The sequence below is a fragment of the Rhamphochromis longiceps genome, linkage group LG16, assembly GCF_057381845.1.
Source record: "Rhamphochromis longiceps isolate RC_006_pf linkage group LG16, R_longiceps_female_GT1.1, whole genome shotgun sequence".
Taxonomy (NCBI): Eukaryota; Metazoa; Chordata; class Actinopteri; order Cichliformes; family Cichlidae; genus Rhamphochromis; species Rhamphochromis longiceps.
Genome location: NC_140572.1, coordinates 37,507,242 through 37,527,772, shown reverse-complemented (window position 1 = coordinate 37,527,772; position 20,531 = coordinate 37,507,242). Strand labels below are relative to the sequence as shown.

Below are 20,531 nucleotides of genomic sequence, written 5' to 3'. Positions count from 1 at the left end.
ACTCCAGCCCGTTGGACTGCTTTGGAAAACGTGAAGGAGATACATTTTGAACTTCTAACTGTATTTTGAAAGGTTTTGCAGCTTTTCCTAATGATAAAGATCTCCCCCATTCCTATTCACACTAACCCAGTGTAAATAAAGTGATAGTTAAATTACAGAAAAGGTCTTGTTTTTCGCAAACTAATAAAGATTTGTTGTTTATTTTTTATTTTGGTGATTTCAAATTTTTTAAAAAAAAAAGTTTTCTGTCATTTAAGAAAAACTTTCTATATTATGATGACAGGACAGTCTGGACAATGAAATACCAGAGCTTTTTCTGCAATTTTGCACATTTATTTCTTACAAGTTAAGCCCAAAGAGCCATGCTGACAGATTTCTTTCATTTACTACAGCATCATTTCTTTCTACAATTCTTTTTCCTATATTAAAATAGCTACAGAAAGGGGAGTTCCACTGTTCCAGCCCATTTAGATCAAAGTAGGCTTTATGTGGCTCACAGAGTAAAATGACTTTGAATGGTCCTCAGTTTCTTTTCAGCTAGTGTAACATTAAAGGGTCAGCTTGTTTGCCAGTTAACCAGAAGTTGGCCTCATGGTTAACAGCTTCAGCGAAGAACTGAAGCTGTCTACCATGTCTGTTAATAGATTGATGGAAATTGGTGTGAGACACGTCAACTTTTATGCATCTCAAACATGTTTCCTGTATATTATCTTTAACCATTTTTCTTTCATCTACTTCATATTAATGTGTTTCAAAGTACAATAAGTTTGACCGCGTTTTACCAAACACAATACTGACAGAAGTGTACTCTCTACAATTAGTTTCAGCTGTGAGGTTTCCATGGACACAGTAAAAATGGACAAAGCTCTGGTTTTTTTAGTGTTTATTGAACCTTCTGACAAATAAAAAAAAAAATCAATATTAATTTCCATAAATGAGTTTTATTATGTATCATATCTGCTACCAGCTTTTATTTTCCAGTTTATTACTTGAAACCATAAAGTGCAATTAATTTATGTTTATCCGAGGGGAAAAATCACACAGATGATGTAGAAATCTTAAAACATACAAAAACTCACATATCAAATGTGATACAGCCCAACTAATGTCGGGCAAAAACCTCCACTGTCATTGACATAAGGAGATGACACGTAATAATGTTTATCATAGAATGTTGGGAATAAAGTAACATGTGTCAAATATGTTTCTGAAGTTTAAGTTTTTCTTAATTGTAACTGCAGCATAAGTTGTTATAATGACGACTCCTGAACGCTTGGCCCTATAACAGAACAATCAGCATTTTACACTAAAAGTCACCTCAAGGCCCTTTACATTGTAAGGTAAAGACCCTACAATAATACAAAGAAAAGCCCAACAGTCAGATGACTGGGCAGCTGGCGACAGTGGGAAGGAAAAGCTCACCTTTATCAGGAAGAAACGTCTGGCAGAACCAGGCTCAGAGAGGGGGACAGGACAAAAGACACATTGTGGAAGAGAGCCAGAAATTAATAATAACCAATGTTTAAATGCAGAGTTTTATATTGCATTAAAATAAATAAATAAATTAAAAAAATTATATATATCTAAGGGAGAGAGATAGGGTGATATATATATATATATATATATATATATATATATATATATATAGGAGCCAGCTGAGGTGGTTCGGGCATCTGACAAGGATGCCCCCTGGGCGCCTCCTGGGTGAGGTGTTCCAGGCATGTCCCACCGGGAGGAGGCCCCGGGGCAGACCCAGGACACGCTGGAGAGATTATATCTCTCGGCTAGCCTGGGAACGCCTTGGTGTTCCCCCGGATAAGCTGGAGGAGGTGGCTGGGGAGAGGGAGGTCTGGGCCTCTTTGCTTAGGCTGCTGCCCCCGCGACCCGGCCTCGGATAAAGCGGATGAAGATGGATGGATGGATATATAGGTGGTTCTGCATACCTGAAATGCATTTGATGTCTCTATTTTTCTGTATACATACTGATAAATTGCACCAGGAGTAAGTGCCCGACCCCTTAACTTGCACACAAACAAACACAAACAAAGCTTTTCCACCTTCCATGTTTGCTCTGCAGGGAGCTCTGTATCTCTCTGCTGGAGACAAAAAGCTGTGCTTTTCAGAATAAAAGTAAATGTTCTCTTTCATTTCAAATCCAAGGCTGCCCATTCATCAATTCATCAATCTGTTTCCCATCCTTTGTTTCTAAAAGACAGTAGGTTGGTAATCTGGGTTATACCGCCCTCAAGTGGTTAGCAAAAGAAACAAGCCACGCTGTGGCAAACAATGGACCATTGTTGGGATAATTCTGTGGGGAACACAATGAGGTAAGCTGATGAAGCGCAGTAGTAAGAAGAAGACAATGACCCCAGTGTTGTTGATCTGCATAATTCAAAAGCTGCTTTGTCGTTGATGGAGTGGAGCAGAATTGTCAAAGCTTCTTGTCTCGTTTTCAGTACTCTCCTGCCTTCTTTTGAACTTCATCATTTTTCCAGCATCGTATGAACTGATGGAGAACAAACAAAAACACATTTATATCATGTGTATTTGCTAGAACATTTCCCAATAAATACTGCGGCATGTCAACGCCCACAATGTGCTGCATAACCACAGAGCTGGAGCAAATTCAGCATGTTGCTCAAGGGCACTAATGCACCGAGGATGGTGGATGTTTTTGAGAAGAATGCAGCCACGCTTTCGTTCTGCCTCACCACTTCTCCCATCTTCACGCATCTTATGTCTGGATTTTATCAGAGCATGCACCTGCTCACGATCCCATTCACTCAACGGTGAAACAGACTTCTGTGTCACTGAAGGACAGCGATGTTAAAAAACAACAACAAATCTGTCTGCACATCTATCTACAACACGATTAATTGCATGCTTCTATATTTAGCTCAGTCCATGGGGCATAAGATTGGAAGTGTAATTAAAACGTTATATGTGAACCTTGTTAATATGCAGACAGATGACCTGAGGGAATCTGAGTGAGCATGTGATGAGTCCTGAGTCACCGTAAGCTGTGTTAAGATTATTATCACCAAACAGTTTAGTTGCGCAAATTGTGGATCCTTACAGTAGCCCTCTCTTTAAAGCCATTAGGAGTTATTTATTCTGAACTGGGAGGTGTAATTGTCCCCTTACAGGTTTAAGGATCTCTGTGTACAATCAATGCTTTTATGTGGCGGTGAAGCATTCCTGTTGATTAAGAGGTCACTGAATGGTTTGATGAGAATGACTCATGTCAGGTTTTATGCATTATGTGGCTTTTGCAGTCAGCTTTGGCAGATTTTGGACTCTCCATCTTTATCATCGTGACATTAAATCAGGTGTTTTCTTTTTGGAAGAATCCCTAAAATAGAGTTTGAGACTTTCAGATTCCATTTGAAGGCACAAAGGCAGCAGCAGATGGTGACCCTTCTTCTTCTCCTTTCAGCTGCTCCATCACCCTATCTCAGCAACCTCCTCCATCATACCTATGCATGAACCTCTGGCATCGTCTCGCTCTTTTTCTCCTGCCTCCATCTTCAGAATCCTTTGCCCGGTGTATCCACTCTCCCTCCTCTGCACCATCTCAACCTTGCATCTCTAATTGTGTCTCCAAAACACTGAACTTGATCTGATTGATGTCTTTCTAATCTTGTCCAGCATCTTCAGCTCGGCCTCCTGTCTTTTTGTCCCTGCCACACATCACAGCAGGTCTCAGTAACACCTCGTAAACCTTCCCTTTCACTCCCACTGCTCTCCACCTGTCACAGTTCACCTCTGACGCTCGTCTCCACCCACTTGACATATTTTTTACTTTTAAGACATTTTCAAGAATTTCAATTTTCAACTTTTTCACATTGTTACCAGTTTTCCTCTCATTCACACTCGCATGTATTCTGTCTTCCTTCTCCTGACTCTCACTCGCCTTCTCTCCAGGGCAAACCTCCACCTCTCCAGGCTCTCTTTCACCTGCTCTGTACTCTCGCTACAGAAGCAGGTGGCGAGCCAACACTTTAATGACATCCCCTTTTCCAGTGAGATGCTGTGAGCTTCTAATCTGAAACAGACTCCATGCATTTCTAAGGAAAAAAACTGCTTTGCCTAAAATTGGAATCACTGGCCAGAGGAGAGCAGACAGCAAGAGAATCGGCAGTGATTGCTCAGAGGTTTTATCAGCCATGATGTCCTCCCATGGAAAACACCCCTAACCTCTGCTGGAAACTCCGCATAACAATCTTTCCCAAAGCTGCTGAAATGTGGACCTTGCCTTGCACATGGACTTCTTTATTGTGGGGTTGTCCTTTGTTCATATTTGGCCAACAGAGGGCACTGCTGTACCAATAATGTTTACATTGTACACGCTTCCCTTTGGTAACATTATTAGAAAACCTGCATACATTTTCACTGCTATGCAGACGATACCCATGTTGGTTTATCCATGCTGAATCGAGCGGTTAAACTGTGGGCATATCATAAAGACAAATACCTGGACGATTGAATTTTCTGCTTCTAAATTCAGATAAAACTGAGGTTATTGTACTTAGCTAAACATCTCAGAACATGGATGGCATTACCCTGGCCTCCAGTAACACTGTGAGGAATCATGGAGTCGTTCTCGACCAGGATTTGTCCTTCAATGCACACATTACACAAATGTGTAGGACTGCCTTGTTCCATTTGCGCACGCAGTGTTGGGTAAGTTACTTAGTTACATTACTAGTTACTTCTATCAAAAGTAACTCAGTTACTTCAAGTTACTCGTTACTTTCAAAGTAACTAGTTACTAGGGAAAGTAACTTTGGTTTTACTCAGAATTCTCTTGTTAATGTGTTGCTTCCATAACTTTGCAGTCTTCTAGCTTGCTTACTTGCCACAGTGCACTGTGTCACCAACCAATAGAAAGAAAAAGATAATGTGCATATTTCCACGAGAGAAATCCCACGCCTGGACCGTCATTGACCTCCGCCATGATTCTAGCCTACGTCACAGCGTCATGTGCGCTTTTTACATCCAACACAAAAACTGCAGTCGTGGTGCTTTTGATTGTACTCAGAAACTCGGAAATTCTGCCTTCTGAATAGGAAGATGTAGGTAACACCAGACTGCAGATGAGCTGCATACAGGGCTGGACTGGGACAAAAAATCGGCCCGGGCATTTTGACTAGAGACCGGCCCACCATTATAGGAAAAATCATAAAGCCTTTGAATGAAAACAAACGCTGTTGTGACAGTGATGTACACTGTTCTGATGGTATATATGCATCAATCTATCAATCGTTTGTTGTAAGATTCAGATAATTATTTTTTAAAAGCGAGACATTTTAAACGAGAATAAGAAAGAAAAGTATTTCTTTGTGCCCCCCTCTCCCTGTTAATGCCCTACATGCCCCCCTGGCAACACTTTGCTAGACCCGCCCCTGCACAGTTACCAGCTGTCAGCTACTTAGAAAAGGATCCTGGTGTTATTTGTCTCTCAGAAACACTTCATAACTTCAACTCATTCATGTCACCTAAAAGGTAAACCTGTTTCTCCATCACCTGTTCAGCTCTGATGATTCAGTAAGGACATCTCCTGGTTTCATCTTCATGTTTCCCTCTCACCACATATCCAAACCGACATCATGACCAGCAGCTTTACAGCTGCTAAACAACAGCAGCACGTTTAAGCTTGATCAGCTGTTGTTAGAATTTATTTGCTATTAATTTCTAGTATCAGCTGATGTTTGCTGGAGCCACAGCTCCAGCAAACATCAGCTATAAACTGTGCGGGTCTTGCAAAGTTTTGCCAGGGGGGCAGGTAGGGCATTAACAGGGAGAGGGGGGCACAAAGAAGCACTTTTCTTTCTTATTCTCATTTAAAATGTCTCGCTTTTAAAAAATAATTATCTGAATCTTACAACCAAAGTTTTTATCTGATGTAAAATGTATAGAAATCATACATATACCAACAAGACAGTACATCACTGTCACAGCAGCGTTTGTTTTCATTCAAAGGCTTTATGGCTTTTCCTGTAATACCTGTTGCTATGTCGAGGCATTTATTGCACATGGGAGAAACTAATCTGCACATGCACTGATTATGTGCTTAAAATGTTCTGTTTTACAGAGAGAGGCATAACCTGTCAGCAGCCCACAGTCTAAATCTATCCAGAGCATATTATAGAAACAAAAATACAAATGCATGCATGTACATTCCTGTTTCTCTCACCTGGGTGAGAGAAACAGGAATAGCACTTATCAGCATCTGACTAATACGACTGATCACACATATGACCACAAACACAGGCAGGGAAACAGTTTATTGGTACACTGTGCCCTACACGCCATCGTTGTTGCATAAAGTCAGCAAATACACGACCCCTCAGGACTTTGCTGATTACAAATTACATTCAGCACATCCGTGATGACATAATTTTAAGAAAAAACATGCAAAGTCTTGCTAGTTTAGTTCCCATCGCTAGCCCTCCTCTCATACTTTCTCCTCTTTCAGCAGAGCGAGGATCTGCTCCCTCCTGGAGGTGTACGGCGTGTGTTTCAGCTGAAAGACGTGAGCAGGAAACAAGTTCCCACTGGGAGCGTACATATCCTCTCCCTTCTGCCCCATCAGCGAGCGCAGCGTTTTGTTTCTGGACAGAATTTTATCGTAAAACTCCACCCCTCCTTTGGCGTAATCGCGGGACACTCCGGCCGCACGTCGGTCCGAGCTATAGTCAAGCCACTGGCTGACGGCGTCCGAGGTGAGGAAGTAGGAAACAGCACCAATGCCAAGCGCAACGATGTTCACAGCCCCGCGTAGCAGCGCAGGCCCGCCGTACAGCCCGAAAACCTGCTTCAGCACCACGCTGTACACCCAAACCCCTCCCAGGCAGAACGGAGCGACAGCAGCGCTCATGACGGGTCCCCCGGACTGCAAGCGGGCCACCTCGCGCGCTATGGCGAACTTCTGCGCATCGAGGGAAAACACAAGCGCCTCCTTTAGAGTCGAACCGGACTCACTGCTCCAGTCCACCGTTTTGCCGTTGATGAAAATGTTGCGATTGGTAATTCCACTCGGGTCGTCGGCGGTGCTGTTGAAGTTAGCCGGGATGCCGATTTGGGCCCCCGCAGGAAGCCACGGGACGCCAGCGCCAACCGGATGGAAGCCAAAGGACGCAAAGGCCGAGACATTCTTGGGTGAGCTGACGCCATAGTCCTTCAGCACCTACAAATGACAAAGCAGAAATGTGAATTTTATGAAATTCATGAAAGAACAAATTTCATGTTTTGTGAACAATTTGTTTCGATTTGTGTATAATGATGGTTATTAATCTAAGACGCCTGCGTCTATCTTTACTGCTATTTTCCTCTCATCAGCAACTAAAAATATTTATGCATCATTCCAGCGACAATCACATGCATATTACAGCTGAAGTCTTTTAAACATATCTGAAGTGTGATCTTGAAAAAATAAGATAAATTAAAACCTGCTGAAAAAGATTTTCCAGCTTTTCCGACAGCACGACCGGCTCCCCCCGGTGCCAGGCCTGATAGAGCTGACGGTAGGAGACGTCAGGGAAAACGTGGTAGAACATGTTGGCGGCGAAGACTCCACCGCAGCTCGCAATGAGCAGCGGAGTGCGGTACTTCTGGAGAAGCACGGAGTACTTCAGGAAACGAGACGCCATGGCTTTTATTTTCTTCCTTTTTTTGGCTCCCGTGTTGTTTTCAGCAGCAAGCTTCAGTTGGTGACATCTGTGAAGAGGACAGACGATACATCCATGAAAACAAGCTGCATGTCACAGATATATAAAAACTGTGACACTGTGCTGACTCATCCTCCCCCAGGAACTTAACATGTCATTAACATGTCACATAGCACGATCTCATTCGAGGTTAGGGCTCATCATGCGGGCTAACGCAACATCAGTGCACACGACGTGGTTATCACAGTGTACTACAACCTAAAACATGTTAGTTAAATGAACTTGAGCTGCCTTAGAATCACACAACAAGCTGAAAATCAACTAAACTTGAAGCCTCAGGCTGTGATTGGCTGGTCACTTCCATCTCTTCTGTATTTTGTAACATGGAAACATTTAAACCTTAGTGGAGTTACTGTAGGAAGCTCAGATCCTTTAAAGTGTGCAGCAGGATGTTGGAGACCATCTACCAGTCTGCGGTGGCGCGGGACATTTACTTTGCTGTTGTCTGCTGGGAGGGGGGCCGCATCAGAGCAAGAGATGCCAGCAGGATCAACAAACTGATCCACAGGCTGGAACATCATTGGCCAGAATCTGGAGGCGTCTGAGTCAGCGAGGGTTGGAGGTCATCGAACAAACTGCTCTCCATCATGGACAACCCATCACACCTGCTCTCTTATTATTAGTCTTATTATTTACACTTCTTTAACTGAATATCATTTTTATTTATAAGTTTATTGTTTTAAATCTCTACATTTTAAAAGTATGTTTATTGAGTAACATGCTGCTGTAATGTAGTAGTTTCCCTTGAGAGATCGATAAAGTATCTATCATAAGTGTTGTTTACCTGAATGAAAGATGAGAGACAGCACAATTCTTCTTCTATGGTCTGTAGTAGTATAGTAGTACATGCAGTATTGTAGTACCTCATTAAAATGAATACTTACAGTCACACAGAGACAACCTGATGTGGTGACAGTCCCAAATAACAACCTTAGTGTTCAGGATCGAGTCAAATCCGCAACCGTGATAATGACGTCATCATTCATGGACTTTAAAGAAGCAGTTCTGCACTTTTTTTTTTTTAACTCGCTGATGAGTCAGACTAACTTGTTTTGTAGTTTGGGGTCAAACTTAATCATAGTCAGTCTTGTCTTCACTCAGGACTCGCTGTGAACAAACAGATGAATTAAACCGAGCTAACCCTACAACCTGCCTCACACCTGCCCGCGGTCGTGTCGTCGGAGACACACCAACAGCTTCTGAAGCACGCACAGGCAGGCTGTCACTGATGAAACGTGAAGTACTTCACTGCAAACGGCAACAACGACGAGCCTGTTAATGATGCTTTTACTGCGCATGACGTCAGCAGCCTTAACCCTTACACACAGAGCCGTAAACGAGTCCGCTTCTCTCCATTTAGCACGAGCGCGTCTGAAACACTTGCTTCAGTTTCCGCTCCGGTGGACACTCACCTGTTCTCCGCATCTTTCCCACGAGCCGCACACGAGACACTTTCCAAGGACAGCTGCACGGCATGGAGACATAACAGTGACCGGAAAGCGATTTAGCTGTCGTCATGGCGTTTCACGACAGTTTCACGACGGTAAAGTTAGAAGGCTCATTGATTTGACGTGAATTTTTGTTATTATTATCTTCAGTTACTTGTTTTTCTGAAGTGGTCTTGCTAATTAATTTTTTTTTTAATTTCCGTTTGTTAAACAATAAAAAAATTATATATTTAACAACATCTAAACGTTCCTTTGTGAATACATTTACCAAAGGTAGTAAATAAATAAATAAGCTGCATGAACTTAAATTTAAATCATTTCCTATTTATTATTCAACCTTAACATTAATTATTAAATCTAATGCATTGTGCTCATGTAGCTGAATTGATTTTTAAGCATTAGAAGAGCAGAACATATTTAATCAGTATGCATTTCTAAAGCTCTGTTTGCATATATATTATACATTTAGTCTAACTAAAGATATCAGTGACAGAAAAGAGTGTACAGCACCAACAGGTCAAGCTTATACACCTCATATTACGGTATAAGTAACATTTCTGGCTAACAAATAAATAAATGCATAAATAATAGTAATAATAATAATTGTTTAAAAAAAGCCTTTATTGAATTTCTAGTTCAGCTGAAATTAAAATTAAATTAAAAACATGATACAAAGGACAAAAAAAAGAAAAATTCAACAACATATATTTTATCATCCGGTTTTGTTTTGTTTCATAAAAAAACAACTCCTCTAAATGGTAAAACAGTGCTGTACAAACTGACCGTATGTGGTTTGTATGGGTTTGCACTTTGTTTTCTGTTAATACTGACTGCTATGAATAAAGCTGAGGTATTGTTGGCTGGCAGTGCCCTTCTTTTGGTTTTAAGTTGCGCTTGGACAACTAGGTTACATCCGAAATGCTGCTTCCTGTTGCACAGCGGCGAGGTAAAAAGCAACACAACCAAAAATATGACCTCTCTGCTGTTCCAGTTTAAGGTGCTCTTCATGACATCAGGGAAAACGTTTAAGACAAAGGTCGAAATCTTTTGCATGTTTAATAGAACAGACTTCAGAAGACTGTCTCTCTAACCCTTGACCAATTTATAGCCTTGCTACCAGTGGCGGTCCTAGCCTGTTTGGCGCCGTGGGCGAACACTGTCTCTGCGCCCCCCCACATAAAACTGTTGTCAGAACCATACTGAATTTCACCAGAGAAACATGCACGCACACACACACACACACACACACACACACACACACACACACACACACACACACACACACACACACGAAGAGAGAGAGAGTATGCATAGTATGCAAACAGCTACCAAACAGCCATCATAATTCGTCATGCAATGAGAACAGGACAAATCAACAATTGACAATGTCTAATTAATATTCCAATCTGTAACATAATGTACTGTTTGGAGTTTAGTCTGTTACTGTTACTATTTTTACCATTTCTTCTTGGAGCAACTGTAACCCACATAATTTCCTCAGGGATTAATAAAGTATTCTGATTCTGATTGTTTCAGGATGAGCTGCCATTATCCAATCACACATCTGCTTACCTGCATCTTTTGCTCGTTTCTCCTCCTCTTCTTTTCTCTTTTTCTAAACTGAGCACCAGATGGCTTTGAACTTTTCTTGTCCATCTTCCACTGGTTTTCATTTTGCACTCCAGTATGAACACCCATCCCCCAACCCGAGGATCGCCACAACATAACCTAACAGACCTACACCTTAGTTCACAGATTCACTTTGTCTAAGGTTTATTTCTGGGATTTCACACAACCCAGGATTCAAATCATGAATACATAATGGGCTTGGATTTACAACATTATGAATGAAATGTGCTCTATTTGGAAGCAGCCGGCCCCCTTTCGACGGGTTGTGTGTGAGACTTTAAATCATCAAACTGTAAATTATAAATTTAAATTGTTATTGATCCTTTACCCCGAGTCCTAAAGTGTATATTTATTTTCTTACTCTTCTTATATTTATTGTTTGTTTACTGCTGTAACTGGAGCCTCGTCGTCTCGTCTCTCTATATACTGGACTGTATGTAGCGGAGATGACAATAAAGTTTACTTTGACTTCAGCAGCGAGCAGGCGCACCGAGGGCTCTCGCGCTCACTTTTCGCGTACAGAATGTCGAAAAAAAATATTATAAGTCTGCAAATTATAAGTCTGTATCATGATGTCTGGTGTTTTCGTGTTTGTTGGTTTGTTTTTATTTTGTTTTATTTTGCGAGTTGGTTATTAGATGCCGCTCCGTCCTCTCCTCCCTGTGCAGCAAGCAGCAGGCGCACCTCGCAAACGGAGGGCGCCCTTACTCCCAGCAAATGGGCGATAAAAAAAACCGATCGGTGCCTCTGCCATTCCCAATATGCGCTGGCGTGATGTCGGGGCAGCATGAGTACGAGCATTTTTTTTTCACGATGCCCGTGATGCCGCCCCGGGCAACCGCCCGTGTCGCCCGCATCAAAAAACCGCTACTGCTTGCTACGCAGACTAATTTCAGCACGAGTAACTCTGACTCTGTGATTTAAATAATAATATCTCTGGCTTTAAAACTCCATATTAATCAAGTGTTGCTCTACACCTAAGTGTGCACGAGTTCTACTTAATTAGCCTTCACTGTGCACACATTAAACACCAAACCCAGCTCTGTTGTTTTCCTGAAGCTCCAAATTTGTTACTGTGCTGAAAGAGCAGAAAACAGCTCCGGTCACCTCACAGGCATTTTCTGTCCTTTGCTAATGGTACACATTTGAGCCTAAAAGCCTCTCACAACGTTTCTGCAGCTTTATCACCAAACCTCACTGTGCACGACAAACTTTTCAGCTACCATATCTGTGTTAAGCCAGCTGATGCGGCTCTACCGCACACAGGGTCAGCAGATTTCTCGTTGCTTCACTGTGTCCAGCCGTGATTTTATTTAGCCGTTCTCTTCCTAGAAATAAAATAGCCTGCTGCAAACTGGATCACAGGTTAAGGAGTGGAGGACGGCTTTAAATGATAATCTCACTTTACATCAAGGGCAGGAAGGAGATGTTGCAGCAGCTATTCAAGGCTTTGCTCAGCCATGCGTCTAAAAATGTGTCGCTGACACTTTGCATGTGTGAATTTGGTGTCAGCCTGAAAGCAGCCTCAAAGATGTCTCTTGCAGTATGCGGTCACATTTCCCTCCGTAGAATCTAATAATTCAAAGTAATGAAATATTTAGCAGAAGAGTCCAACACGGTTACGCTGCTGGTATAATATTGACCTGATTAATATTAACAGGCTTACATGCAGAGATGAGCACAGGAGAAGAGCTGGGATTGATGAGGCTTGGCAATAATTTTATGAAATATTATAAATTTAAAAAATGTGGTTCCCCCTCTGTGGAAAATTCCCGTAAAACATCAAACAGGCAGATGTTAGTAATGTAGTCTAGATAGGTACTTCTACAGTAATATACAGCAGCACAGGCTGAATCATAGACTGTTACTTGTTCCCCATCCAGGGGCTGCCCTGTATAGGAGGAAGTGAAAGTTGTGCAACCAAAAGTGCGAAAATAGTCGGTTTCATGTGATGAATTGATAGAGTGATGAACTTTAATGATAATTGTTTAAAAAAGAACTACTACTATTACTACTAGCAAAGGGCTGTTGGTTAAACAGTGAAAACATGCTGTGTTGAGGGAGATTTCATCAAAGCTGGGAGAACATTGTGTGCCGATTGGTCACTAATTTTCAGTTCACCCAGAAAATTAGTTTCAAGTTCAGCACCCAGTATTTTGCACAGCTTTATTTACCTTAAAATAGCTTTTTACTCTTCCACAGAGAGGGAAGGTTGTAGGTTTGTTGGTTCGGGCCTTTCTGTGCTGAAGTGGAAAATCCTCTCTGTGCCTCAGTGTTTTTACTCAGATTTCACTGCTGAATCTATACATCCTGTTCTGTTTGTCTCAGTGACCATCAAAATTAAAGTTATTTAATGCTTAAAAATAACTGCACCCATACACTCAGTGTCCACTTCATTCTGCTTTCAACATTCCTCTGAGATTCTGGTCCATATGGACATGACTGTGTCATACAGATGCTGGAGATTTGCCAAAGATGCTCTGTTGGAGATCTGTGACGGTGGAGGTCGTGTGAGTACAGTGAAATGGTCAGGAAACCAGTTTGAGATGTGTGCCACGTCATTGCCAGCAGCCTGAACTGCTGATACGAGGCGGGATGGATCCGTACTCTCAAGATGTTTATGACCCTAGCATCTGAAGTAGGACTCATCAGGTCAGCCAATGTTTTCTCAGTTTTCTGCTGTTCACTTTTAGTGAGTCTGTGTGAATTGTAGCCTTCCTGTTCTCAGCTGACTGGGTGGTACGCAGTGTGCTCTTCTGCTGCTGTAACCCATCTGATTCAAGGTTCAACCCCAGAGATGGTTTTTGTAGGAACATCTGAGAAGATCAGCATTTTCTGAAATACTCTGAGCAGCCTTGTTCAAAATACTTAAATCACCTTCCTTTTCCATTCTTATGATTGGTTTGGACTTCAGTAGGTTGTTTTGACCTCGTTTGCATGCTTAAATGCACCAAGTGATTGGCTGAATATATATTTATGTTAAAAAGTTGAACCTAATAAAATGGCCACGGTTCTTCACACCTGTGCTACATTCAGCACATTCAGTCATCAGCTTTTGGTTCTTAAGGAGCGGTTTGTGCTCTGACTGTGAGGTAAAGATGTGCAGTAGTTTTAGCTCTGGAGCAGACAGAGGAAGTGACAGAGAACAAAATACTCATGTGGTGATTCAGCTTCAACATTCAGCTTTTACAGGAGTAACCAATAACCACATGTTTTTTATGGAGTACTGTAAGTCGCTTCATGGCTAATTAGTCAAGGGAAAAACACAATATTCATGTAGGAATTCCAGGAAATGAGAAAGCAGATAAACTCGCAAACAAATCCGTCAGTAAAGGAAACATAGACTTTAACTGGTTTGTTTATCGTGAAGTAATGAAGCAATAGCAAGAGCACTGGAATGATGAACCAAAAGGTACAAGTTTACATGTAGGAGGTGAAGTGAAGCAGGAGATGAGATGGGGATAGGCATGTCAAGGTTATGGCTGGGAGGTGTCGGAGTGTAGGGGGGACTCAGCAGATGGGAGGAAATTATTATCTAGGTTTCTGAGAATTATGTGACATTTGATTGGAGCTGAACTCCTTAAAACAAATTAAAGTGACAGTGGGCGGTGATGAAATGTAATCCACAAAAGTCTGGAGAGGAAAAATCTGCTCTCGCCCAGGCCGTTGTCACCCCCACGGTGGTATTTAAGACTCGCATGTCTTTAGTTCATCCTCATGTTTTGTGCCCTTTAACCCTTTTCTCTCGTCTGTTTTCCAGAGAGAGTTACTCCTCAGCTTCCATGGATCCCTGCTGCTTTAAAGAGCCTGAGTTAATCCGTTTACCTCCCTGCTCCACTCTCCATCGAATCCCTCTCCACCTCTCTGGAAACCAATCCAAACTAAATCCAATTACAAGACTTAACAAAATCATCTTAAACTCACCTTGGTTGTTTTTCTCTTCTCTCTGGGAGAACCCCCGGCCTACCTGCACTTACCAGCTCTTCAATCTTTGTAATAAGATCTGTAAAAGTGCTGCTGGCACCCGGGTCCTGCTTATTGAGTCCAATCCTTTGTTTAATGTGACTGAATGTTCTGGCCACCGGTTGGACTCTGCAGACTCAGCAGTCGTGTCCCATCAAAGTGTCAGTCAGCTCGAACACGTCCTAACTTTGCTTGTTGAGAAGTTACAGGGAACACATCGAGACATGAACTCTGAAAGCCGAACCTTCACCTCGGTCCTGTGGGACCAAAGCTGGGCCCTCCGCCCCGTCACCTTCCTCCACCCATCACTAGGGATGGGTACCAGTATCTGGTTCCATCATGGCACCGGTTCTGACATAAACGGTAGTAACCAGACCGAAAAGCAGCGCACATTTGGATTCTAGCCAATCATTTTACCTTTGCAAGGATAGTAGGCGGGCCCAGGTACGTACGTTCTTTTAGAGCAGAGCTACAGATTAAAAAGGCCCAAGGCGAAGCGGTCAAAGTCTGGCTGTACTTCACAGCAAAAGATGCAAACTCAGCAGCCTGCAACACGTGCTTTAAGGTGATATTGTGATACAGTGCAAAGGAGGTAACACCACGAATCTGATGAAACACCTGGCGACGCATAGCTTTTTTTAAAATTGCAGAGAAATGCGCCGTACTTGATAGCTTGCTGCGAGACCTCACACCGAGCACATCTACTGCGGGTGTGGTGCCTGTTATCGGACCCGGAGTTAGCAACATCCCCCAAGAACCCGAAGAGGAGAGTCCTGGCCCCTAGCCCTGCCAGTGTAGAAGAAATGATGACGGATGATGATGCAGCAGCAGCCGTTCTTCTCTGCGTGAGTAGCTTAATGTTGTTCGTGTGTAATTTACGTTGAGTACACTAACCACGTTATTACATTAATGCATGTAAGGTGAACTAGCAAACATCATCATAGCTACATGCGGCTGTCTTCTTGTTTGATGGCAGATACTCCCTTCACCCTGGCCAAAAAGGCTAAAATGACCAAAGAAAAAGAGGAAAACAGTTAAACATGAGAGGTTTTTGGACAAAGTTTGTGTTCTCCATTCTTTAAGCAGCGGTTCGAGCACCGTTTAAGCACCGGGACCATTTCAAAAGTACCAGTTTGGCACCGGTATCGGATAAAACCTAAACGATACCCATCCCTACCCATCACCCCCCCACACCTGAGCCATTTGGAGGGTGAGACACTAAGCAACCAACCCAAAACTAAACAACTAAATAAATACAAAGCAGCGTTATGTAAATGTGTCTATACTTGTTGTGAGGAAAGAAGGCACTCCAAGTTTTTTCTTTGAGCTAAAACAACTTCAGTGCCAAATATTACATTAAACACTGATGCCGAATCTGAGGAGTGCATCATAATAACACAACAACATCAACGTTTATTCTTGACAACAGTCTATTCTTACTTACTCTTATTCCCACTTCAGAATGAACAGACTTCAGCATAAACCAGCGCTGTAAGCGACACCTGTTAATTCAGATGCTCAAAGTGTAGCCCACCCTGTTGGAGGCTCTAGCACCAATGTGACAACTGTTTGGAGAAGAAGTTAAAACATTATTGGAAGTCTTCCGATGAGTTTGGTAGAGAATATCCTTTGAGCACATTTTCAGGCTCTTTCACTGCATCTGCATGGAGCTTGAAAGAGAATCACAGTCTACTTTTCTCATTCTTAATAAGGTTTACTATTCTATCTAGTTTAATCACCCAACAGTAAGCTCATATTTCCCCTCATCACTCTCAGTTCTTTGAGCTAATTTCACCCCCTTCTCTATTGTAATGGTTTCCTTATGAAAACACAAATATGAAACCAGTGCACGTCATCAAACATAAACATACTGTCTGCAGGGATCTGTAGGATCTGGAAACAAGACTCCATTCATGGTAAACATTTATAAATGACATACGCACGCACACAGAGATAAATGGATGTTGTCGAGCGATGACAACATAAGCTTGTGTGCACATTGAGGGCACAGCAACTGTTTCACAGACTGGAATGGTAAAATGAAATCACTTTACAGTACACGTGTGTGCACTGTTCGCATCTGCATATTGTGATGTAATCAGTCTGTTCCTGGTATAAGGAAAGGGCTCACTAGTGTCTCCATGGCAACAGGCAGGAGGCAATAGAAGTATGTGTCTTTGTGTGTGTGTGTGTTTGATGTGGGTTTAAAGGGGGATACACATTCTCCTCTACTGAGCTATAACCCTAAATAAGGCTTTACTTGATGGTGATGCACGTCACACAGGACCGTGTCAGTCCTCTGACTGATGCCCGGCCCTTCTGTGGTGGTTCCTCAGGTCTTCTGCACACTACATGCTGGAAGAAGCTACGTCCCTATGACTGTGGAAAGATTTAGGCAGGCAGATATTGGCATTTAAGATCTGCATGAGAGGACTAAACACAGGCTAAAGACGGCTTGGAGCCTATACTGTCAACTCCTTTCACTTTATTAAATAAACAAGAGCTAATTTCAAGCTGCATTCCTTCTGACCCCGAAATAAATCCGTGTTTATCCATCAAGTGGTGGTGAAGGTCTTGCTCTGCTCACACATGCACACAGATGTCAGTGGTGTATTTATGGCACTGTGCAAGATGAACATGAAGAACACCCTTTGATACCCCTTCAGAGGAAATCGGCATTGCAGTTTAAGTGCAATCTGTTACTGGAGGTGTAGGGTGGCCACAAGAAAGGCTCAACCTGCAGAATCCGAGGACAAATTAGTAGATGCAAAGCAATCGCTTATCAAATTAACATCCCATCAGCCTGCTGCCTGTGCTCGCAGTGAGACCTCTCAATTAATGACTAAATCAGTATTCCAGCCAACCGATTTACTACCTCTTGATTGCGTCCTACAAGTCGACCATAGCCTTAATCAATAAATCTTTAGGTTTCAACAGGGCATGACTCTCACATCTTCATAAACACACTGGTAAGACCAAAGCGGAGATCTTGCTCTTGTGTAGATCTGAACAGCACCGTGTTTACCTTTGTGAACATGTGAGGATATATCGAAACTGTCAAATCGATGCCTGATATGTCACAGAAAACCTGGAGAGCTCAGATATTTCACATCGAGAATGAGCAGGGCAACCATTACTTTCTAAACATATGTAAGCCTTGCATCTGAGAGGCTAAATTAAAGTTTAGCTTATTTCCAGATATTTTATTCCTGTGCTCCAGAGTAGCTTTGCATGATTCACAGTTCAGAATAATCCTTATTTAAATTTTACTCTGCCTTTATGCAGCTCCTCAATTCATCCTGTGTCTGAAACAAGCTGTTTTACATGGTGTCTGTTTAAGGCCATCCTCCTTTTAAGACAAGTTTGTTCTAACTGGGTTTCTCTTACAGATAAAAGCTTTGGTGGAGCTTTTGTGTAACAGCTTTAAGATTGCTCTTAATGATATGTACTCAGCCTGACATCATAAAGGCTGGAGTAGAACAAAAAAACAGTGCGCACACAGGTTATAGGACTAAAATGCACATACAGTTATCTCGTGTTTTCAAACACAGACCATGTTTAAAATGAGTGTCTGCAACTGCATCATATATGAATATAAAAGATGAGATTTCCATGCAGGTTAACAGTGACTGCCTCCGCTGCTGTCGGCCAAATACAAAGGAACAGGATGGAGGATGTTCAGAGGGTTTGTGTGCCAGAAGAGGAAGCTAGGGACAGGGTGAGATGGAGGCAGATGATCCACTGTGGTGACCCCTAGAGGAAGCAGGCAGAAGAAGAAGCCTGCATGATGAAGCATCCTTGGGTACAATACTGAACTTTGTGCCAACTTCCTCGAGTCTCTCGCGCTGGCCTGCCTCTCTTATTTTGTCTCTTTGGCGTGTTGTGGTCACCTTGCCTCAGTGCAGCTCCTCCTGCCTCTCCGCCTTCCTTCAGGCACGCACCTGCCTGCAATCAGCTCTACTGACTCACTTTCTGCTCGTCTATGACTAGGCTAACTACTTCAAGCTTGTCACAACGTTGCACCAGCCAAGAGACGCCCTTGATTCTGTTTGGTTTGTGTGTTTTATGTCTTGGATAACCTCTCTGTGTAACCTTTCTTGCTATGAAGCCCCACTCCCATGAGCCCTGTTTTGTGTGTGTGCGCATGCCCTGGGAAGCCTGTGTTGCCTGACTGCCACTGCTGGAACTCAAATGCCCCACCATCAGCTTTGTTACTACCTTTTCACTGTGCAAAAAAAAACTTGTCAATAAATCTGTTGAACTCTTACAGTGCTTCACACCTAGGTGATCATTCTGTTAGCTCGTGACACTTTAATGCATCCGTGACAGAGAGTGCTTACAAGTATAGAAAAAGGTATCTTGAGTAACTACTAACTACCAGCCCATTTATCAAAACAAGGAAAACATGAGATTAAATTCATTTCCTCACTTTCTTCCTTCCACAAGTGTTGATGAGATATTATCAAGACCAACAACGATTCAATATCACATTTACCACCACATCAATCATATGGAAAGAATGACTGTGTGTGCATGTTGGCTGTGTGTGTGTGTGTCTGAGTACATGCTTTTAAAATGGGCTTTCCTGGAAATGCTGCCAGAGAGCGACGACTTCATTTCCCATCACTTACTCACTGTAATGTGAGTTGTAAAATGTCTAACATCTGATTATTTTCAGAGGTAAAATGCATATCGGCTCCTTCTTCCTCGTTTCAATTGAATTATTTACATCTTTCTCTCTCACACACACATATTTCTGAGGGTTACTGGAAGTCAGTTATTACTTTATTCTAAATATAGACCCATCAGTAATCACACTTGTATTTGAATATGCAGTCTATGTGCCCACTCATGAACAGTGTTAGCCTCGATCTCTCTCATGAGATACAGTACTAGCTTTACTCTTTGTTGGCTCCAGGTTGATATTGAGAGCATACACTCACCTCCTCCAAACAAGCTTACGGTATAAAGTTTCCTCTTTTAAGCTCTACTGCTTAGTGTGACTAATGAGAAGCCTCTGTTTAAATTAGACAACCCTGTAGACCTTGCCTTTCAGAGTTACACTTTATGACGACATGCGGTGTCTTTTCAAAGTGTTGTGAATGAACCTGATGGCTCAAATGTAACTTCTAGTCATTTTTTTAAATCTATAAAACAAACAGTGGTTACTACGTCTAAGTGCCAGAAATGAACCTTAGAGCATGTGCAGTTATCTGTTCTCAGTGATACACATTCTTTACCTTCAATCATTATCAGTGCATTTACGCACAGTCCTGCTCCCGTTCTCTTGATTGCTTTTATTGACCTCTTGCAAAAACGAGCTAACAGTGCACTGTTTTCCTGCATGGGCATGTTTACACAAAACTGTTAACAGATACACTGTTACAGATACACGTAAATGACACAGGTGAAATTCATGGTTAACCTCAAGTCATTATTAAAATAATAATTATTATTACCAAAGTAAATATTCAGTAAATGAATCAATAGATACAAAAATAAAAATAAATGAAAAAAAGGGATGATGTTGATATTTTCTATCACAGTTTTCAGTTTGTCTCCTAGTTTGGAGGTTAAGACTTGGTAATAAAAAATAAAGGAGTTAATCTACGAGATTCGCACATGTGAGAGAATTATATAATGAAACAACAACATACTGCAAGTGCCAATTACTAACATCTGAAAAGGCTGTATGTGGGCATGGATACGGAAACTAAAAGAAAAAAGCGTGCAGTCAAAGCCCTGCACATCGCTGCAACAG

General features: G+C 42.1%; 1 protein-coding gene and 1 long non-coding RNA gene across 2 annotated transcripts; one reads left to right on the top strand and one right to left on the bottom strand.

Annotated features, from left to right (window-relative positions):
* Positions 1-6,268: 6,268 nt before the first annotated feature.
* Positions 6,269-9,251, bottom strand: tmem177 (transmembrane protein 177). Its single transcript, XM_085385406.1, has 3 exons — positions 9,143-9,251; positions 7,452-7,719; positions 6,269-7,189 (listed from the first exon to the last, which is right to left on the bottom strand). Exons 2-3 carry the CDS (start codon positions 7,650-7,652, stop codon positions 6,458-6,460), a joined length of 933 nt encoding a protein of 310 aa, XP_085241532.1. The 5' UTR covers positions 7,653-7,719; positions 9,143-9,251; the 3' UTR covers positions 6,269-6,457.
* Positions 9,252-13,277: 4,026 nt separating this feature from the next.
* LOC146651632 (uncharacterized) lies at positions 13,278-18,995 on the top strand. Its single transcript, XR_014907944.1, has 3 exons — positions 13,278-13,459; positions 14,568-15,615; positions 18,389-18,995. It is a non-coding gene; the product is annotated as an uncharacterized LOC146651632 (long non-coding RNA).
* Positions 18,996-20,531: the final 1,536 nt, after the last annotated feature.